This window comes from Nyctereutes procyonoides, unplaced genomic scaffold, assembly GCF_905146905.1.
Source record: "Nyctereutes procyonoides isolate TBG_1078 unplaced genomic scaffold, NYPRO_anot_genome, whole genome shotgun sequence".
NCBI lineage: Eukaryota > Metazoa > Chordata > Mammalia > Carnivora > Canidae > Nyctereutes > Nyctereutes procyonoides.
The window spans coordinates 35,546,958-35,567,504 of record NW_026575043.1 but is presented as its reverse complement, the minus strand read 5'-3'; the positions used below and the strand labels follow the sequence as shown (position 1 = coordinate 35,567,504).

The 20,547-nt window shown below is 60.1% G+C and overlaps 1 protein-coding gene across 3 annotated transcripts; it reads left to right on the top strand.

The window, feature by feature from the left end:
• The first annotated feature begins 922 nt into the window (after nucleotides 1-922).
• On the top strand, nucleotides 923-20,459 carry AIFM3 (apoptosis inducing factor mitochondria associated 3). 3 transcript variants are annotated; one of them, XM_055321876.1, is made up of 21 exons: nucleotides 923-990; nucleotides 8,434-8,607; nucleotides 12,776-12,989; nucleotides 13,249-13,358; nucleotides 13,546-13,655; nucleotides 13,750-13,794; nucleotides 14,020-14,116; nucleotides 14,193-14,305; nucleotides 14,591-14,677; nucleotides 15,088-15,179; nucleotides 15,290-15,420; nucleotides 15,528-15,643; nucleotides 15,737-15,808; nucleotides 15,892-15,955; nucleotides 16,501-16,577; nucleotides 16,678-16,795; nucleotides 18,025-18,123; nucleotides 18,495-18,570; nucleotides 19,103-19,207; nucleotides 19,860-19,880; nucleotides 20,108-20,287. In XM_055321876.1, exons 1-21 carry the CDS (start codon nucleotides 978-980, stop codon nucleotides 20,145-20,147), a joined length of 1,974 nt encoding a protein of 657 aa, XP_055177851.1. In that variant the 5' UTR covers nucleotides 923-977; the 3' UTR covers nucleotides 20,148-20,287. The 3 variants fall into 3 exon arrangements, with proteins under 3 accessions (XP_055177851.1, XP_055177849.1, XP_055177850.1); XM_055321874.1 differs by lacking the exons at nucleotides 923-990; nucleotides 19,860-19,880 and adding an exon at nucleotides 6,063-6,102 and having other exon boundaries at nucleotides 19,103-19,202; nucleotides 20,108-20,459; XM_055321875.1 differs by lacking the exons at nucleotides 923-990; nucleotides 19,860-19,880 and adding an exon at nucleotides 7,895-7,929 and having other exon boundaries at nucleotides 19,103-19,202; nucleotides 20,108-20,459.
• Nucleotides 20,460-20,547: the final 88 nt, after the last annotated feature.

The following is a 20,547-nucleotide window of genomic DNA, read 5'->3' as shown; positions in this document are numbered from 1 at the left end:
AATCCATATTTATATAGAACTATGCTGCGAAAATGTACTCCCTGGCTCCTACTTTCAGGATTCTGCAAAATTTGAAAGAAAAGTTTGTCTTAAGTAGAAATACCAAACTGTTAAATGTTTCTGAAAGAAACACCCTAAAGACAGACCCCTTTGAATACTTTCAGGTTGAAAAGGTGTATTTTGATCAGCAGTACTGGGCTGGGTTCCTCTGTGGCAGGGTAACCCTTGGAAATGGGGCCAGGTGTGGGGGGCTGCTCAATGTTGTATAGTCTCCCTCTAAGCTAGGCTCATTGCGGGCCCGCAGAGGCCATTGCCCAGATCTTGAAACCTCATTCCACAGCAAAACCCGGGACATTGCTGGGTTTTGCACACAGTCTCCTCCCTGATCCGTGTTCTGGGAGGCCCTTCTAACTTGCCTAGTCATGGATCCTCTCTCCCAGCCCCCTGTAAAGACCTGACCCTGCCCTTGGAGTCTGTGCGCACACCCTGGTTCCCTGAGCTAGAGCACAGAGGGGACCCCTGCCCTGCCCTGCCCTGCCCTGGAAGGCTCCTGGCACAAAGATGATTTGTGACAATGGGAGCCCCTGTGGAGCCTCCAACAGGTTCAGGAAGGCTTCCTGGCTGCCTGGGGGAGGGGAACTAAATGTAATCCAGGCCTAGGGAGCAGCTCGGGGCTGGAGCATTCCCTGGCTTTGTCTTGGCCCGAGATGCCTTGCTGACTTGAGACCTCGAGTGACCTGCCCTTCCTGGTCCCTCTGGTTTCATCAACACCGCTGGCCCTCCACCTTCGCTGCACAGTGGAGACCTTGGGGATCCCATCCCAGGTTCTGATTTCATGGATTTGGACGCTGGATTTTTTTTTTTTTTTAAGTTCTCCGGAGTTTTCTGTTATGCAGCCAAGTTGGAGAACTTTTGCCAGTGAACTCCCTCCTGCGCTCTCGGAAGCCCTGGGCCAAGGAGCTGTGGCCTATCCACTGATGCCTGTCATAGGTGAGCGAGCCTTGAGTCCGTCCGGGAGCGCGGACCGGAGCCAGTGGGAGGAGTGCCCTTCCGGGAGCACTCCCTGCCCCTCCTTTATGGAGAAGACCCTGGGGTGGAGGGCCCCCGGCGCCACACACCTGGTACTTGGAGGCATCCTGGGCGCCAGGCCAAGGGCCGCGTCACCTAGACCCCCGTCCACCACCTCGCGGGCCGGTTCTGGAGACCACTACTACCAACAGGTCCACCAGACCCCTAATACCTGGCTCCAGCACTCCCCACGCCCCGCCGCAGCCGTCGGTCCCCGGGACAGGCGGGGACAGTCACGCGGGGAGGGATGCCGAGAGGGAGGACCCTAAGCGGGGTGAAGGCGGAGGACGTAAACTCCCGGGACCCCAGAGCTTCCCTGCCGCCCCCCTCCCCTCAGGTCCCGGAAAGGGCTTGTCCCTTCCGGGACGTTGTCCAGAGTGCGTGGTTCCCGGGGGACCCCCTGCCGTCCGCGGGGTCGGGGCGCTGGCCGGGGCTTCCCGGCGGCGGGGCCGAGGCCGGGTGGGGTGGCCGGCATGGGGCCCGGCGGCCGTCAGCGCGGCCCTTGTCGGGACGGTTCCGGGGGCTCCTGGGCTCCCCGCCCTGAATGACCTGTGCCCTGGAGGCTCCCGGGGGCGGGGCCGGAGCGCCTTAGCCCCGCCCTCGCTGACGTGGGGGCGGGCCCTGGCGGAGGGCGGGCGGGGGCGGGGCTAAGGCGGAGCCCTGGGAGGACGGCCCGCCCCCGCCCGCCGCGGAGAGCCAGGCGGAACCTGCCCTGAGGCTGAGCAGTCTGAGGAAGTGGCTCCGGAAGGGGAAGGGGGTTAGGCCCTCGGAGTGGGCGCCAGGAGCTGACCAGCAGCCAGGTTCTGGAGGGAGGGAGTGATCTATCGTGGGCCGGCACCACGAGGAGAGACCTGGGCAAGGGCTGCACCAGATCCAGTGAGCAGAGGAAAGGGACCCAAGCCCCACTGCCAGCCCTTCGGGAATGGCGATTCGCAGTCCACCCCAGCTTCCCAAAACAGCTCCGAGGAGTTTGGAAAATTCCACTTGGGCATCAAGGTTGGAGAAAAAACATCCATAGAATGCAGCATTCAAAAGACGGGCATCTGATGAACCGTCCCCTCCACTGTCCATTCCACTCTCCAGCAGCTCCCTGTTTCCAGTTTATGATATATATTTTATAATATATTAATATAATTCTATATATCCACAGTTATTCTATAACATACAAGCAAATACCTCTGTAAATATCCTTTCTAAATATTTTCTCTACACAAGGTAGCATAGATACTGTTCTGCAGCTCACTTTATTTCCCCAATCTGTTTTAAAGATTTTTGTGAATCTGCATATTGAGTCTCTGTTCTTTTTCATCACTGTATCGTACTCCATGATACGGATGGACTGCCACTCTCAATAGTCCGCTATTGATGGACATGGAGGTCCTTTGCAAGGGGGTCAGATGCATTAAAATGAGCTGCTCCAATTGCCAGAGAAGTAATTTTGAGAAGTGTTGCCAAATTGCCCTAGTAGGGATTACCTTAATTTACACTTCTGTCAGCAATGTATAAGAAAATATTTTTTTAAGAAAATCTTTATAACATTTTTACAAATTCTCTGTAGACACCTTTTATGGCTGAACAATATTCCTTCACGTGGCTGACGTAGTTTAAGCTAGCACATTTGTCTTTGAGGTGTGTGGAGCTTGTTGCCAATCTTCTGATGATAGAAAATCCTCAGGTCTAAGTAAGGGCTGCAGGGGCATGGCCCACCTTCCAGGCCACCAGCTGACTCTGGCCCAGGCTCATCCCAGGTGTCTGCTGACCTCCTGGCCTCTGTGCCCTGTTCCACTCCAGTGCCAGCCCTAGTTACTGCTATGGTTTTTGGTTTAGTTTTGTTTTTTTACTAAAGCACATGTGACCAAAATCTCTCACCCAACTCCTCTTTGGGCTCATAAAATACCTCCATGCTATGCCCCTGCCCAGAACTCAGCACTCAAGCCAGACTGGAATTTGCCATCTTCCCTCCTTGCCTATGCTGGGACAGTTCTTCTGCTTGGATGCCCTTCTTCTCTCTAGTGAGCTCCTAAGGACCTGTCTGTCCTGGGTCCTTGCCACCTCCTAGAAAAGCCCTTCTGAACTTTCCCTCCTTCTGTAAGGACTGGAATTAGGACTGGTTACTCCGCAGCCTGGGAACAGGTCAGTTTGGGGAGCACCAAGGGGGGCTGAAGAGGTCAGTAGGAGCTGTAGCCGGCCTCCACAGAGGATGCTAATAAGTACACGGTGTTCAGCCTGTGTAGACCAAAGCAGGCTAGGGGGAGGCTGGGGTGCAGGAGCCAGAGGAAGTCAAGAATGAATCTGGGGTGTGCAGTTTAGCCCAGGCTTCCCAACCTGGAGATTCCCCACCTTCTGCTTCCCTATGCCTGAGTCACAGTGAGTCTCTGGGCACAGCTGGCCTCAGCTCAGGCGTTGACTGTCCTGTATCAGCCCCCTAATATTTCCTGGGAATCAGTTAGTAAATCTGAGGTCTCCGGATCTGGAAATCCACTTAAATCTATCAGAGAAGAGGGCACTCCTGTCTCAGCAGCCACCGCCCCGGGATCTCAAAGCTCAGGGAGGCCCCGCTGGCCCTCAGAGTGGCCTCCAGGGGGCGCCAGTGTCAATCCCAAGGTTAAGCATCGAGGCTGTCTCTCAGTCGGAAGAATCCTGCACCCTAGCTTCCAGGCCCTAGGCTGAGGGGAATGGGGAACAGGGAAACTGACAGGAGGGGGTAGACGGAAGGAAAACAGAGACAGGCTTGGGCAGGGGTCACACACACACACACTTCTCAAACCCTGGCAACCCCCACCCTTCAGGGTGTCTGCTGGCTGTAGGGGTCTCTCAGCTACCCCAGGTCACCTCACTACATCTCAACCTGCAGCTCCATTTCCCTCTTTGTGATCATCCCGGTGGGTATTCTCCAGACCAGATGTTACTGCCTTGCCAGAATCATCCTAAGGGCCGGATCAGGACCTCAGACTGCCCAAGGCTCAGAGGCCTCCTGAGTCCCCCTCCATCCCCTTGTCCACCTGCACCACCCCAGGTCTGAGGGCCTCTCTGAGGCGGCACTCCTAGCCTATCTTTGGTGTTGGCTTTTGCTCCCTGATGACTTGCGATTTCTGCTGCCCCCTCAGGGCAGCTGGAATCTCCGGCCTGATCTCTAGAACCAAGGAGGCCACAGTGGATTTGCCCCACATCAAGGCTGCACTTACCCTGTATCGGAGCATGTCACAGCTTGTTGGCCTCTTCACAGCTCCCACACTGACCTCGTCTCATCTCTGCTACCCCACACTTAGCAGCCCCTGCCCCACATCCCGAGTACCTTCTAGTTCCTGTGGTTCCACACCTGTCCTGGTGACATGGGAGGAGGGCACTGCAGTTACCCCCACATTTTCCGGGAAGCCTGAGGCACAGGGGCTCACTGACAAACGGATCCCTCATAGGACACGAACTCTGCCCTGGAGACTGTGGGGCCTTGGCCAGCCCTGTCAGGCCTCGCCCCTCCCGCTGCTACCCCTCCACCTGTAAGCCCAGCACAGCCTAGCCAGCCTGCCAGGATTCAAAGTCTCTGCTCTCACTCACCGACTAGTAGCCTTGGGGAGTCCCCTCTCTAAACCTCAGTTTCCCCAATTGTAAAGTGAAGAGGATACACAGGGAAACTTCCTCCTCAGGCTGTTGTAAAGAAAAGGAAGAAATGCACGTGAACACACAGCCATGGCTCTGTCTTCCTGGCTAAGGGGGCTGGAGCTGCAAAAGCAACAAGTGTGTAGAATGGGGGCTGGGTTTTTGGAGGACGAGGGCACTAGGCCCAATTCCAATCCACCATCTGCCCATTGATGAGGTTTCTCCTGTGGCAGTGGCAATGATCATGCTGTGGAAACCATACACGTGGCCTCAGAGGGATGGCTGGAGCAGAGAGCCACATGTCCCCTCCACGGTCTGGGCCCCCCACACCCACTCACGTAAGGGGGACCCATGCAGGCCCTGGGTGAGACTCAACCTTCTGGACTTCCTCTTCTGTAAAATGAGGGAGTGTTGTGATTGTCCCCCTCATTTTGGGGGTAGGTCTTAAATAAAAGTCTTCCTCTGAAGGTGGATCTGCCTGGTGCAGGTGACTGTTACCCCTGTCACTTTTTGGTCATCCTTACAGGACAGCAAGGCCCAGAAAGGGGAGAAGGGGCAAAAAAGCCAACAGAAGGCACCAAATAGGACAGAGTTGGTGGGCTCTGATGTACTTAATGGTAGATGTGACATCGTTTCCCTGGAAAGTGTCATTCATTCATTTCCCATATAGTCACTGGGTCCGTTTGCTGGAGATACAAGCTCTGCCTGGACACAGTGCAAAGATGGAGACAATCGGGACCCTGAAACACGAGGTAACCAGGAGCCAGGATATCCCGCCTGATCAACTCAGTCTAGGAAGACTGGTCAGAGAGGGCTTCCTGGAAGAGGGGACACAACCCCAGGGCGCATCATGATTTATAGGGATCCGGGAAGTTCTCCTGATATGATGACAGATGGGAAAAAGAAAATGTAATAAAATATATAATTTAAGATAGACCTTATGAAGTGTGGGGAGAGGGGAGGGAGCCAAGAGACCAAGGAGACTGAGCCCCCAAAGGGAGTCAAGGTACCTACGGAGCAGTCGCTCGAAGGGGATTTGGGGTTTCCTTCTTGGGGAGGCTAGACTCCCACTCCTCACGTCGCTCAGGATTCGAAAGACTTAGGAAAGAAGGAGGAACGAGCTTGGGACGCGGCGCGCCGCCCGGCTTGGCGCCCCTCTAGGGTCCAGGGGATCCCCGGGAAGCCAGACCCCGCTGGGGGCGTCCGCGGCCAGAAGGGCCCCCGCCCCCGCCCCCGCCCCCGCCCGGGCCCGACCCCGACCCCAGCCTACCGGCAGGGACCCGGCGGGGCGGTACTGGGCGCCGCGGGCTCCCGGCCGCAGTGTCGCCGCAGCGCCGGCCCCGCCCCCGCCCGCTCCTCCCCCCCCCGCTCCTCCCCCCCTCCCCCCGCGGCCGCGGCCCCGAGCGGCTTCAGAGCGGAGGCCCGCGCCGAGCCCAGGTGAGCGCCCGCCCCGGGGACCCCCCGGCCCCCGGTCCCAGGAGACCCCCTCGCCCCCCGGCCCCGCCGCCCCGCACCCCGGGGCCCGCGCGATGGGGCTGGGGTAGGCGGCCGGGGAGGGGGACCAGCGGGGGCTGGAGCGTCTCGGTCCCTTCCCCGCTGCCCCCTCCGCGCTCGCCGCGGGGCCCTACTGTGTGCCTGACCCCTTTCCCGGCCGCCCGCGTGGGCGAGGGCTCCGGGCGGCTGGCGGCTGCGGCGATGTCCTCCCGCAGCGAGGGGATCGCACGTGCAAAGGCCGGGAGAGTGCGCGGGAGGCGGGCGCCGGCCCCGGGGGAGCGGGTGAGGGCGGGCAACCCTCAGACTCCGTTGCCAATCCCAGGGAGGCTGGAGGCCACGGAGGGCCCCGACTGGAGAGCATCCCCCCATTTCTGCCCAGCCTGCACTGGCCTGGGGGGCGGCGCCCAGGGGAACAGGACACAGGCTCCTGGTGGGTACTTAGCCCTTGCGCGCTGTTACAACTTCTCAGCACTGGGTAGTGTGTGGGCAAGGGACAGCACCCCACACAAAATCCTGGGGTGCCTCCTGCTGCTCCACAGGCAAGGACCTTTGCCTTTGAAGCCGCAGGGCTCCAAGCCAGCCTGCACACAGTAGGCCTGGAGGCCTTTCAACCCCCAGCAAATCTCTTTCCAGACCCTGGGCCCCGGGAGGGTCTAAGACATCTGGGCGTCTGGGGAGAAACAGCCTAGATAGGGACCTGGCAGCGAGCGGAGGTCCCAACTTTTCTGACTTCTGTGACCCAGCAGGTGAAGCCTGAGACCTGGCAGGAAGGAGGTGGGCAGGGCTGAGCCAGAGGAGAAGCAGGGATCTGGGGAGGGGCCCCCTTGCGCCCAGGGAGGGGCCGGGTGGGGCAGGTGGGAGTCAAGTCTGGTGTGGTGAAGGGGGGAAAACAGTAGCCTTTGGGTGCCACTGCCCCCTGAACTGTAGTGGGTGGGTCTAGCGCAGGTAAGATCAGATGCCAGGCAGTAGATGATCCCTCCCCACTTTTCCTCCTGTCTTCTTGGTCCCCTTGCTCTCAGGCACCCACTCAAAGCCTTTGCTGGGATCTGGACAAGACCAAGGAGGCCCCAGACCCACCTCAAGTTAGATTTCAGGAAGAACTTCCAGGGGAAACACAGTGGGACGGACCAGGGGGAGGTCATTTGTAAACAGGGCAGCTACACCTTTGTCCAGAGCCTTCCAAAGTCCAGTCTATAAGCTGCATCTTCTGGAAGGCCCACCCTGTGGCCATGAGAACTCTTTGGCTGCAGGGATCTCTTTGCTGACCCGGTGACCTCTCCCCCAGCCCTGTCTCTTGCAGGGTGTTATGGGGGCTTCCTGGGTCCCTGCCCATCTTGAAACTAACCAAGGGGGGTGGGAGGCCGCCTGGTTGCCCCTGCCTGCTGCTTGACCTTGCCAAGCCCTTGGCCTCTCAGTTTCTCCATCTGCTGTTGGTTGTGATCTCAGCATCGCAGCCCGGAGGGCATTTGTGGAGGGGGGGGGGCTGTGTCCAGGGTGGGAGCTCATGGCTGCTGGGCATGGGCAGTGTGCCTGGCCTCCCGTTCCCCCAACCCCATCAGGCCTGGGCTGGCCGCCCACTTCTGTTCACCATGGAGCTGGGTTTCCCTGGGGACCAGTGGACTGGCCCAGCCGCACCCCCCCAGTCTCTCCTGGCCTCACTCACACTGGGAGGAGGGGTGGAGGCTTGGACCCCTGCCCCCCCTTGCCCTGCCTTCCAGGGCTGGGAAGCCTCCATCCAGGAGGAAGAAGCAGTGGCTGCCCCTGGAGGAGGTGGGTATCCAGGGGCTGCCAGCCAGGGTGGGGGCCAGGGCCCAGAACTAAATGTGACCCCCATTGTAGGAAGGAGAAACCGCAGGATCAGGAGGGCTCTGATCTGCCTGAGGACACCTAGGGTCCAACCCCAGGTGTGGTGGCCTCCCTGAAGAATGGAGGGTCCCAGGGCTCCTAGACTGCTGGATTTCCAGTGGGCTCCCGAAATCAGGATTTACCCAACAAGGCAGCTGTGGCGCTGGACCTGAAAGAGACGCTGAGATCTGAGCAGAGGGCCCCCTTGGCAGTAGGCGCAGCCCACAGGCAAAGATGGGAGGGGAGAGTGAGGGTAGCAAGCCTGGAGGGCCTCCAAAGGGAGGTGCCTGCCAGGGTCCCCTACATATGCAGTGTTTCCCAGCTCAAATGTGGGCATCTTCTGGAAGCCCCACCCCCACCCCCAGTGTCTCTCCCCACAACCCCCATCAAAGCCCTGGTCCCTACAGACGCCCCTTGTCTCCCCTGCAGGTCCTGGAGGCAGCTCCAGCAGGAATGGCAGCTCCAGCATCTCTAAGGGCCATGGGGAGTCCAGCCCCACCCGGGGCACCCTAGGCCTCCCACAGCCTTCCATCTGCGTACCTGCCCCCCCACTGATCTGTGGGCCACTCGCCATGGGTGGGTGCTTCTCCAAGCCCAAGCCAGGTACCTCCTCTCTTCGCGCCTCATTCTTCCTCCTCCCTGCCCCCTCCCTCCCTCCTCCTCCCTCCTCCCTCCTCCCTCCCTCCTCCTCCCTCCTCCCTCCCTTCTCCAGCCACCTTCCTCCTCCCCTTCCCCCCTCCGCCTCGAAGTAGGTCAGGCTGGGCAGCAGCCTGCTCTGAATATTAATTCCCTGTAGGCAGGAGGGGGTGGGGGGCCTGGAGCCTTCTCTTGGCCCCCCGTCCAGTGGGTCCCCCTCTTTATTTGGGGCTTTGGGGGCTTCTGGTGGGAATAGCAGCTGAACCTTTCTGGGAAGGTAGAAGTAGGGTTCTTCATGCTTCAGGGTAGGGGCAGCCAAGAGGGACTTCCAGGATACCCTCAGCCACCATGTGACCCGGGGCATGCAAGTTACCTCTTTGAGCCTCAGTTTCCCTCTCTACAAAATGAGCCTGACCTCTTCTCAAAGTCGCCATGAGGGTGGAATAGACAGGTCAGAGCCCTCTCCACCTCTTCTGATGCCCTGTGTGACCTGGGGCCAAGTTTCCCCATCTGTGCAGGAAATCCTGCCCTGCCTGGCCCAAGGGGTTCCAGCCCAAGGTGGGGCCTCCTGGGTGCTGAGGGAGGGCCTGGGTCTGCACTCCATGGAGACTTCTGTGTGTTGGGCTCTCTCTCCTGCCCCCCGACTTGCCCTCTTCTCTCTTCACAACACTCAGGAAACCAAAAGAACAGAGGCCTGTCACAGATGAAGACATGGAGGCCCAGTCAGTGCCCCTGCCCACCTGCCACCTAGGCCACCCTGCCCCGGCCAGCTCCCCTTACCTGATACCCATCGGCTCCATTACCTTGGAACACACTAGCCTTTTCTCCTTTTCCTGGGTCTGAGGGAGAACCTGGGGGCAAGAGGAGACCTTTGACACCCTGCCAGGCAGAGGGGAACCCCCTGCACCTGCCTCAGGAGCCAGCTGCCCCTCCTCCCATGCCCATGCTCTGGGTGCCCAGCCCCGGGCCCGATCCCACCACCCTTCCTGGCTCCGCATATGACTTGGGCAAATGAAGCCTTTCCCCTATCAGGAGTGGGCAAGAAAATGCTAGCTGGTCTGGCAGGAGGCCAAGATCAGAGGAGACCACCGGCAGCTTCCTTTAAAGGATCTCAGCAGCCTGGTCTGCCTGAGACCTCTGGCCCCCAGCTCCCTGGTCGGGAGCCGGCAGGTCTCACCACCTCAGAGGCAGCAGTAAGAACTTGCTGTCTAGAGCCCAAATCTAGCCCTGCCCCTTCCTGGCTGTGTGACCCAATTGGGCAGGTGACTTCATGTCTCTGAGCCTCTGTGTTCTCATGGATAAATTTGCCCCCCACCCCCACCCCTGCAGACTGTCATGCTTAGCACCACACCTGGCACACAGGAAGGAGGCATGTGCAGAAAGTTATCGCTTCTTTTTGGGAGGTAGACTCTGCTTTCAAGACCCCCTGTGGGGTTATGGCAGGGGGGCAGGAGCTTAGGCCCCAGGCACCCATGCTGGACAGGTCAATGGTGAGGTTCAGGGAATTTCAGGGTGTATGAGTGAGCATTTGGGCCATAAAAGTTCAGCTGGGGACAGGAGGGGCTGCAGGGAGACCAGAGCAAGCTGAAGGTCTTTGTGCAAATTCTTTACCTTCAGTCTTGCTTGACTGGCTTGGAGCACATGAGCACACATTTTCTGAGCTTGCTCACTCTACTCCCCATGTTGCATGGGCTCTGTGTTTGTGATAAGAAGTGTGTGCGCCAGACCCTTGCTAAGCTCAGAACTAGGAAGCAGTGCAGCTCTTCTGGCATCTAGTCACTTGCCTTTTATTAGAGCACAAGTGCTTCTTAAAGGCTTTCCCTTTTTGCCATGGCTGCCAGGAGGCTCAGAGCTAACCAGTAAAATGCTACTACCCAACTTCATCTGTTCAGCTTCTACTCTAAGTTACATATGTTAAATCCTTCAGCATTCACTATCACCAAAGGGGTAGGCACTGTTCTCTCTGTTTTATAATGAAGGCATCTGAGGTCCCAAGGGGATAAGGCAGGGACCCATGGTCACATGGACTCCTGGGAATCATGAAGCTAGGGTCCGATCTGGCTCTGTGGGTGAGCAGAGACCCCCTCCCCATCCACCTTTCCACTATTGCCTCTGACTTAATGGCTTCCCGTTAGACTGCATCAGCGAGCTCCTTGGAGCCTTCTGGAAGGAGGTGGAGGATGCAAACAGTCTGGCTTGGCTGTTATCTGGGCCCCTGCCAGGCTGTTCCTGTGAGCTTCCTCTCTACAGTTCTCATAGCTGGTGTCAGCTGAGTTGGGAGTATTTTCCTTTTTAATTCTTCTCAAAACATTCTAACACCATTACATAAAGTATGGAAAGTGGAGGCAAAGAAGCCCCCCCCTCCCTCAACCCCCCCCCCACCTGACACAACAGCTTTAGCACTGTGGTGGTGTGCTCTGGGGCCCTTCCCGCCCAGCTGGAATCCTGGAGCAGACCTTCACCCCTGCCCCCTGCCGTGCCCGGGTCAGGCTAAGGGCTGGGACTTGATGCTAAGGGGGTGCGGGCCTGCCTTCCCGGGCTCCGGGCCAGGCCAGGGTGGGAGATTAGCCCAGCACGAGATGAGGCACATGCAGAGAATGGGCAGCTAGCGGAGACAGCACCTGAGCTGTCCAGGTGGATGGGCAGGGGTGACTTGGGGCCAGGAAGGGTGGCCATTCAGGGTGAGGGAACTGCATAGGCAAAGGCCCAGAGGTGTGACTCCATGTCCTCTGTTTCTGGAGTGTCAGGTCTGGGGTGGAGGTGAGATGGGGAGAGGCCTGAAGGCTCTGGTGCCTTGGGAGTGGGGAGAGGCACCTCCTGCTTCCTCATCAGGCCCCTGCTGTGCCAGGGGCTTAGCTTCCATCACTCAGCCCAGGAGGCCAGATTATCGCTGCTAAAAATTCTGTTTATTGTTCCCTTCTAATTAGAAAAATACCCCAGGCACATTGTAGGGAATTTAGAAAATGCAGAAAAGAAGAAAGACGAAAATGACAGTCTTTAGCTCACTGGCTGCTAGAGTAGGCCCCATGACCACTCTGGGGAAGTACCTTCTGTGTGGGCGCCCCATGCACCCTCTGCACCAACCCCTTTAGGTGCGGTTCACACCCAAGGCACACCCCTGCACATGAAAACACTGAAAAACCAGGGCTTGGCAAATCACGGATTCTTAAATTGATGAACAGAGCTGTTTTAAGAAGTTGAAAATATATTATGTACATTTTTTCTTTTTAAGTATTTTATTTATTTATTCATGAGAGACACAGAGAGATGCAAAGATATAGGCAGAGAGAGAAGCAGGTTCCATGTGGGGAGCCCGACGTGGGACTCGATCCTGGGACTCCAGGATCACGGCCTGAGCTGAAGGCAGACGCTTAACTGCTGAGCCACTCAGGCGTCCCATTTTTTCCCCCTTTTTTAAATTATAAAATACAAAACAAAACTCAAACCTACGGGAAAGAGAAGAACAAACCCTCTGCCTCTGGTCCCCCAGAGCCACACCCAGGTTCAGACACCCTGCTCTCACCTGAGTCTCTACACCTGCCTTGATCCTTCAGGGATTCCTCCTCCAGGGGGGGCCATGCAGCTAGAGTCAGAGCAGGACTCAGGGCACCAGGGTTCTCTTCTCCACCTCGATTTCTTGGAGAAAAGGCAATTTCAGGGTGAAAGGAGCTCCAATAGTGGCCCCCTCACTAATTTGTTACTGAAAAAGGAAACGTGCAGGCACTAACTCAGGCCAACCCAGCTCCGCCTCCTGCTGCCTCCTCTCTGCTTCATGCTGGTTTGGAGGCTCTTTGCTGATGGTGCAGGTGGCTTTCTGGAAAGGCAGAGGCATGGGAGAGAACTCAAACTCCATGGGATGCCTGGGCGGCTCAGCGGTTGAGCGTCTGCCTTTGGCCCAGGGTGTGATCCTGGAGTCCCGGGATCGAGTCCCGCGTCGGGCTTCCTGCATGGAGCTTGCTTCTCCCTCTGCCTGTGTCTCTGCCTCTCTCTCTCTGTGTTTCTCTTGAATCAGTAAATAAAATCTTAAAAAAAAAAAAGGCAAAAACCACTCCAAGGAGCCAGTCCAGGGAGCCTGAGGGGTGGGTAGGGAGGTGGGCCGGGCTGGGGGTCACCGTGCTGCCCCGCCTGCCCACAGTGGAGCTCAAGATCGAGGTGGTGCTGCCCGAGAAGGAGCGGGGCAAGGAGGAGCTGTCGGCCAGCGGGAAGGGCAGCCCCCGGGCCTACCAGGGCAACGGCACGGCCCGCCACTTCCATGCCGAGGAGCGCCTGCCCGCCCCGCACCCCTATCCGGGCCCCCAGGACTGTGTGGAAGCTGCCGTGTGCCACGTCAAGGACCTGGAGAATGGCCAGTGGGTGCTGCGCCCCAGGGGAACCGGGGTGGGGGGGCAGGCAATCAGAGGGCCCAAGATGGGAAGGCAAGGTGCAGGCCACGGATGGGGTGGACTGGGAGGCTGGAAGGGGCCTCGCCCGGCACCTGCAGCGGCCACCGCTGTGGCCTCTCTGGATCCAGGCCTGCTCCTCAGAAAGCCGGACTCTGGGCAGAGGTGCCCAGCAGAGGCGGTCGGTGCCTGGGGTCTGGCCCGGGGTCTGAGTGCCGCCCCTCCCCAGGATGCGGGAAGTGGAGCTGGGCTGGGGGAAAGTGCTGCTGGTGAAGGACAACGGGGAGTTCCACGCCCTGGGCCACAAGTGTCCACACTACGGGGCACCCCTGGTGAAAGGTGAGCTGTCCCAGCACACACAGGAGGTGGCGCGGGACCCCCTGTTAGGGTGCTTGGTCCTCCTTGGGCCTCCAGGGCCCCATCTACTAGTGGAGTCTCCTGGGCTGTGGGGAAGAGCCAGCAACTGCTGGGACACAGGGGAGAGGGACTGTCACTGGTGGTCTCAGCCCAGCACTGCCTCCCCCAGGCGTGCTGTCCCGGGGCCGAGTGCGCTGCCCCTGGCATGGTGCCTGCTTCAACATCGGCACCGGGGACCTGGAGGACTTCCCCGGCCTGGACAGTCTGCACAAATTCCAGGTGGGGCCAGGCACCCAGTGAGGAGGGAGCCTGGGGGTGCAGGGCAGGGGATGGGGACCCCAAAACTTGATCCTGAGCAACACTGCCCTTGCAGGTGAAGATTGAGAAGGAGAAGGTGTACGTCCGGGCCAGCAAGCAGGTGAGGGTGTGGCTTGGGGCTCAGGCAAAAGGGAGAAATGAGGAGTGCTTCTTAGCCTGGGGATCAGCATGTGCAAAGGCCCTCTGGCTGGGGAACAGAGTGAAAGGCTACATGGTGGGGGTGAGGCTGGACTGCAGCAGCAGGATCTGGCCTGCTGGGATGATGGCACAGGGAGGATGTCCGGGACCAGCTTCCAGCTGCCTTCCACTCTCCGGCCACCCCCAGGCCTTGCAGCTACAGCGAAGAACCAAGGTGATGGCCAAATGTATCTCTCCAAGTGCCGGCCACAGCAGCAGCACCAACGTGCTCATTGTAGGCGCAGGTTGGTGGTGGGGTTATGAGGGGCAGGGTGGGGTGGGGGGAGAGGTGGTCCCTGACCCACCGCACCCTCCCCTCAGGTGCAGCTGGCTTAGTGTGTGCGGAGACACTGCGGCAGGAGGGGTTCTCAGACAGGATCGTCCTATGCACACTGGACCGGCACCTCCCCTATGACAGACCTAAGCTCAGCAAGGTGGGAGGAGGGGCAGACGGGGGCCAGGGTTGGGCCCAGGCCCCTAGCCCTCTGGGCACAGTCAGGCCCTCTCAGCGTTTTGCTTGTCGCCCCTCGGGGGTCCAGCCAGCTGCCCTCTCTGTACGCCAGTCCAATCGGTGGTACCCCACAAAGATGTGGGTTTGTTGAACTCTATCCTGCAGCCCCTTTGTGAACAGGGCCCAGCCCCCCTCCCCACCTCCAGTCCTCTGTTGCAAGATGGAATAATGGCCACTGGCCTTATCTCAAGATAGTTATCTCCTGCAGTCCCTGGACGCCCAGCCTGAGCAGCTGGCCCTGAGGCCCAAGGAGTTCTTCCGAGCCTATGGCATCGAGGTGCTCACCGAGGCCCAGGTATGGGGCCAAGACTAGGAAACAAGCCCAGGGAAGGCTTAGGGGGGACCGCAAATGACGTGAGGCCACCAAAGCCCCTGGAGGTGTGTGTGCGGGGTGACCTGCCCTCTTGGCCCTGCTGTCCGGGAACCTGGGGGTGCTCCCGGCCTGGAAGGCAGCACTGGATCTTCTTCCCGGCAGGATGATGGGCACCTGCAGACATCTGCTCGGGCCGGGGCTGGGGTGGGAGAGCGGAAAGATGGCCTTGAGGGGAAGGTGGTGTCTGAAGTTTAGAAGCCAGGAGGAAGGATGACCCACGTGGCAGGAACAGCCCCCGTGGAACCTTCTGTTCGGAGGGTCTGGTGGGAGATGGATTCGAGTCCACACCCAGGCCCCCACGCTGCCCAGTGGGGGTGGGGGGGGTGTTACAGGTGGTCACAGTGGATGTGAGAAACAAGAAAGTCGTGTTCAAGGATGGCTTCAAGCTGGAGTACAGCAAGCTGCTGCTCGCACCAGGGAGCAGGTGGGACGGTGGCTCCCCTTGTCCCCTGCTGGACACCCAGCAGGGGACCAGCCAGGGGTGGGAGGGCTCGGGGTGCCGGGAGCCCCCCACCGATGCTGGCCGCGTCTCAGCCCCAAGATGCTGAGCTGCAAAGGCAAGGAGGTGGAGAACGTGTTCACCATCCGGACACCCGAAGACGCCAACCGTGTGGTGAGGCTGGCCCGAGGCCGCAACGCGGTGGTCGTGGGAGCTGGCTTCCTGGGTGAGCAGCCGGGACTGGGGGGCAACGGTCGGTGGTAGCGGGTCCAGGGCGGGACTGGCCACGGGAGGTGCGGGGCGCCTGCCCACCGCCCCCCACCCCGGCCCCAGGGATGGAGGTGGCCGCCTACCTGACTGAAAAGGCCCACTCCGTGTCCGTGGTGGAGCTGGAGGAGACGCCCTTCAGGAGATTTTTGGGGGAACGTGTCGGTCGTGCCCTCATGAAGGTGAGCCCACCCTGGCGCCCAGCCCCCAGCCCCTCAGAACCCCAGGCCTTGTCTCATCCACGGCCCCCCTGCCTCCCCCCTCCACCCCAACAGATGTTTGAGAACAACCGGGTTAAGTTCTACATGCAGACGGAGGTGTCAGAGCTACGGGCCCAGGAAGGAAAGGTGGGCCCTGCTTCCTGCCCCCCTCTCTCCCGGTCCCAGAGCTGGGGAGCTGGGCCTGCCTCCTCACCCGCCCCTCCCCACAGCTGAAGGAGGTCGTGCTGAAGAGCAGCAAGGTTGTGCGGGCCGACGTCTGTGTGGTGGGCATTGGTAAGTGGGTGGGCAGGCTGGTGCGAGGAGTGGCCTTGGGCCAGTCCCTTCCCTCCCCAGCCTGGTCCCCGCCTCCGTAAGATCGCCACCCGGACGGTACCCCTCACAGGGCTACTGGGGAGTGGGGAGTGCACACTTAGCCAGGGCTCGGCCTGGGGGATGCTCCCAGAGACGCCCTCACGGAGACCCATCCACCCATCCACGGTCTGCCCCCGCCCACCCCCCACCCCCGTGGCTGCAGGACGCAAACCAAACCAGCTTCTAACTGGCCCTGCTCCTGGGGAGGTATGGAGCTGGGAGGTACGGCCTGCCCCCCCCCCCAGGGCTTTCACAGCATCTCAGGGGAGGTGATGCTTGAGGCCGGAGGGGAGCTTGGCGGTGAGGCATGGGGGTCTGCGGGGGTCCGGGCGGAGCCGGGCAGGGAGCCCGTTGGACTATCGGCCTGAGGCTGGATGGTGGTGAGGGAAGGATATGGGTCATGGGGGACAACGAGGAGGGAGACGGGAGGGACCAGGGCATGGACTTGGTGGCCCCTGCCCTCTCAGGCGCGGTGCCCGCCACGGGCTTCCTGAGGCAGAGCAGCATCAATCTGGATTCCCGAGGCTTCATCCCTGTCAACAAGGTGGGGCTGGGAGGGGTGGGCAGGGTGCGGGGCTGGGGGTGGCAGCAGGTCCCGCCCAGGCCCCGTCCCACCCACAGAGCCCTGGGTCCTCTCCCCACAGATGATGCAGACCAACGTCCCAGGCGTGTTTGCAGCTGGCGATGCTGTCACTTTCCCCCTGGCCTGGAGGAACAATCGGAAAGTGAACATCCCACACTGGCAGATGGCTCATGCCCAGGGTACGACCAGCCCGGTGGCAGGACGGGGAAGGGGGAGATGGGGGGCAGTCCCAAGGTCTCAGCTTCTCCCTGCCCCCCCCTCCAGTTGTTGGCCTTGGGTCCTGGGTCAGACTTTCAAGGCTCTGTGGTGGCCTGTCTGACCAGCCTCCTCCAGGTGATGGAGCCAGCTGACCGAGCAAGCCCTGGGGCCCATCCAGAGACATCCTTCCTGTGCCCTCAGGACACCCCATCCAACTAGCCACAGCCTCCCGCCCCATCCTTCCACCAGCCTCTCCATTCCTTTTGTCCTCACCAACCTGTGCAGTCACCCAGGGAAAGAGAAAGGGACGTAGTAGGATACGGGCCGCCTTCCCACTCAGTGTTTCTGTCTCCCTTGGGCCACTCGCTCCGTGAACCCGATCGCTTCACGCAGGCCCCTGGAAGGCAGCCATCTGGGCCTGGAAACTGGGCTCAGTGGGGAACTGTTGTGCTCTCTGAGGAATCCCCCCACCCCTTAAGTCCCTAAAGCCTCACTTACTATGCATACCGGGTCTGGGTCCCTAAGAGGTAGGTGCCAGCAGGTGGGCTGCCTTCAAGGGGAGGATCGATCACCAGACTCCCCGCACTCACCTCTCCTCTCTGGCCTCACATTACCTCAGCATCTGCTGCCTGAAATCCCATTTCCGGTATCAGTTCTTGTTCAGGTCCAAGGTCTAACGTTGGTGCTGGCTTTAAGGAACCAAAGGCTGGCCACTCATCAGCCACGCATCACTGAGGTTTAACTGAGAGGGTCTAGGGACTCACGCACAGCCAACTACGGAGTCCAGCGGGCCTCGTGAACCGGGAAGCCGCCCACGCTATTCTCTGGGGCCCGGGCCTGGCTGTCCTCTCTGCTTCCCCGGGCACTCGTGCCCGTTCTTCTGCCCTCCTCATACCTGATGTGTCTGATTAGCTGTGTGCACACCTGAAGTGGCGCGCAGCCCCCACAACCCCAGGAAGCCGACCTTCCCGATCTGGGGCACTTCATTTAGATTCTTAGAGAAGCGACCTGACTGGCTTTGAGCCAGGTGTCCCCTCCGCACCAACCACCTGCAATCGACAGTGGGCAGCGGGTGATGGTGCATCTTTTGACCTCGGGGTGGGGGGTGCGGGGGTGGCGAGGAGGCGGAGGAGCCCCAGAGAGCCCTTGAGCAGGGAGTGTGGGGTGGTGCGGGCTAGGGTCGGGGCTCTCACGACCCTGGGTCCCACAGGGCGGGTGGCGGCCCAGAACATGCTGGCGCAGGAGGCGGAGATCAGCACCGTGCCCTACCTGTGGACTGCCATGTTCGGCAAGAGCCTGCGCTACGCGGGTAACCGGGGGCGCCGGTCAGGGGCGGGGCCCAGAGCACTCGGGGGCGGGGCCTCGCCCCGGGGATGCGGAGGTGGAGCTTGGAGGGGAGGACGGGCCCTGAGCATCCTCGGGGGCGGGGCCTCGCCCAGCGGAGGGAGGGGCGGGGCCTCGCCCAGCGGAGGGAGGGTGGGGCTTGGAGGGGAGGGCGGGGCCATGAGCATCATCGGGGCGGGGCCTCGCCCTGCGGAGGGAGAGCAAGAACTGGTTGGGGGCGGCACTGAGAACCACCTGAAAGGACCGAGGGAGCGGGGCCGGGTGGAGGGCTCGGGAGGATTTAGGAGGGCACAGGGCGCTGACCCGGGGGAGCCCCATCTCCTGTTCGGCCCCCAGGGTACGGAGAAGGCTTTGACGACGTCATCATCCAGGGGGATCTGGAAGATCTCAAGTTCGTGGCTTTTTACACCAAGTGAGAGCAACTGGGTGGAAGGCGGTGAGGAGCAGCGGGAGCTCGGTCGGGAAGGGGAACTCCTCCCAGAGGAGCCCTGCTCCAGAGGGAGGGGACCTGCCCGATAGGTCCCCGAGTGGCCCAGGGAGGCAGCTAGACAGGAGACCCTCCACGGGCGAGTGAGGAGGTGGGGTAGTAAGGAGTCCAGCAGCCAGGCGTGGAGGCGGGACATTCTATCTTCAGGACAGCTCTTTGAGGTGGGTGTTGTCCACTGGCACTTTTACACTGAGGAAAGTCACACAGGTAGAAGTGATCCCAGGACTGGAGCTCAGCCCTGAACTCCCTAGAGGAGGAAGGGTAGAGCCTCCGTGGGCCTTCTGCAGGATCCCCTTGGTGGGCCAAGCAAAGCAAGGAGGGCTGGGGGCTCAGGAGAGCCCTGTTGTCCTGCGTAAGATCCCTCCCTGGGCCCCAGTGGAAGAGGAGTGCATCAGGGTCTCCAAGAAGGAAGGCCACTGCTGGGCAGCCCTCAGGCTCAGGTACTCTGTCCCTGCAGAGGCGATGAGGTGATTGCTGTGGCCAGCATGAATTACGATCCCATCGTGTCCAAGGTGGCTGAGGTGCTGGCTTCCGGCCGGGCCATCCGAAAGCGGGAGGTGGAGTGAGTGTGGGCTTCAGAGGTCTGGTGGGTTGTGGTGGGGAGGTTCCCCAAGGGACTCGCCCTTGGTTGCCATCCATCCCCATAGCCCTACAGAGCCCTTCCCCTATTCTTGGTCCACATCAGTCTATGGGGCATCAGGACTATGGGGTGGTGTGGGGCAAGGGCTGTGGTTGCAAATGGGCTGGTTATTTGTGCTCTTGTGGGTTAGAAGGACAGGGCCAGTGCTGTGCGGAGGGGTCAAAGCCCTTGGTCAAAGCCACTGCTTGGGCAGTCACTTGGCCTGGGACACCCAACTGGACTTGGTTGTGTTGGGCCTGACAGAAGCTGGGGGTGGTAGTGGTGAAGGCAGCTAGTGATGCCTCTGGGGACACCCTGCACAGAGATGTTGGGTAGTTGTTTGGGGTCCGGGGGTGGGGGGACACTGGATGTCAGCCATTACCCTCACCCCAGGATGGTGCCAATGCAAGTCACCCCGTGGGCTCAAACTGCCTACAGAGAGGTCCCCTCCCCCTGCCCAGAGACTGGGGAAAGCTTGGAGACCAAGGGACAGGAGTAGGCCTCAGGCTGGAAACAATGGAGAACCAAGAGGGAACATGAATGACATATTCTCTCCCCGGCCTTCTCTGTCTCTCTCCCTCTTGCCTTCGAAAAGGCTGTTTGTGCTGCACAGCAAGTACGTGGTCCTCTGTCCTTCTTGTCAACCATTCTGAGCCTTTCCCACCTCAGCCCAGAGCCTGTACCCCCATGGTCTTCCCCTTTCTGCTAAGTACCCATTCTTGCTGGGCACCAGGGCCTGGCACAGAACGGGCCTCCTGTTGTCCTCAGGGATCACCTGTTCATGGTGCTGAGTGGGTAACCTGCTGTCTTCTACCCTGACTCCTCCTCCCCTCATTCCTGCAGGACCGGCGACATGTCCTGGCTCACAGGGAAAGGATCCTGAGCTCGCATGCAGCAGACTTGGGCAGGCACGCTTGGGCACCAGGGACAGGGGCCAAGCCCTGGGGGCAGGTGCCAACCTCCAATTTCCCAGGATCCCCCAGAGCAGAACCTGAGCCTTCCCAGTGCTTCCCTTTGGTTGCCTGGCTCACCTCCAGAGGCTTCTGCTGCCTCCAGGAGATGCTTACTCCCCGAGGCCTCAGCTGCCACTGATGGCTGGCAATCCAGGCAGGACAGGCCTATCCTCTTCTCCCTTTTTTGAGACTGGTCCCCTGCAGGACCCTGCAACATATTGGATATTATCTTAAAAAATTAAAACGCACACATTTGCAGATCTGTGTGACTTCCATTGTAATTGGACAGACACTCATGAGGGAGAAAGCACAAGCACACAGTGCTCAGCG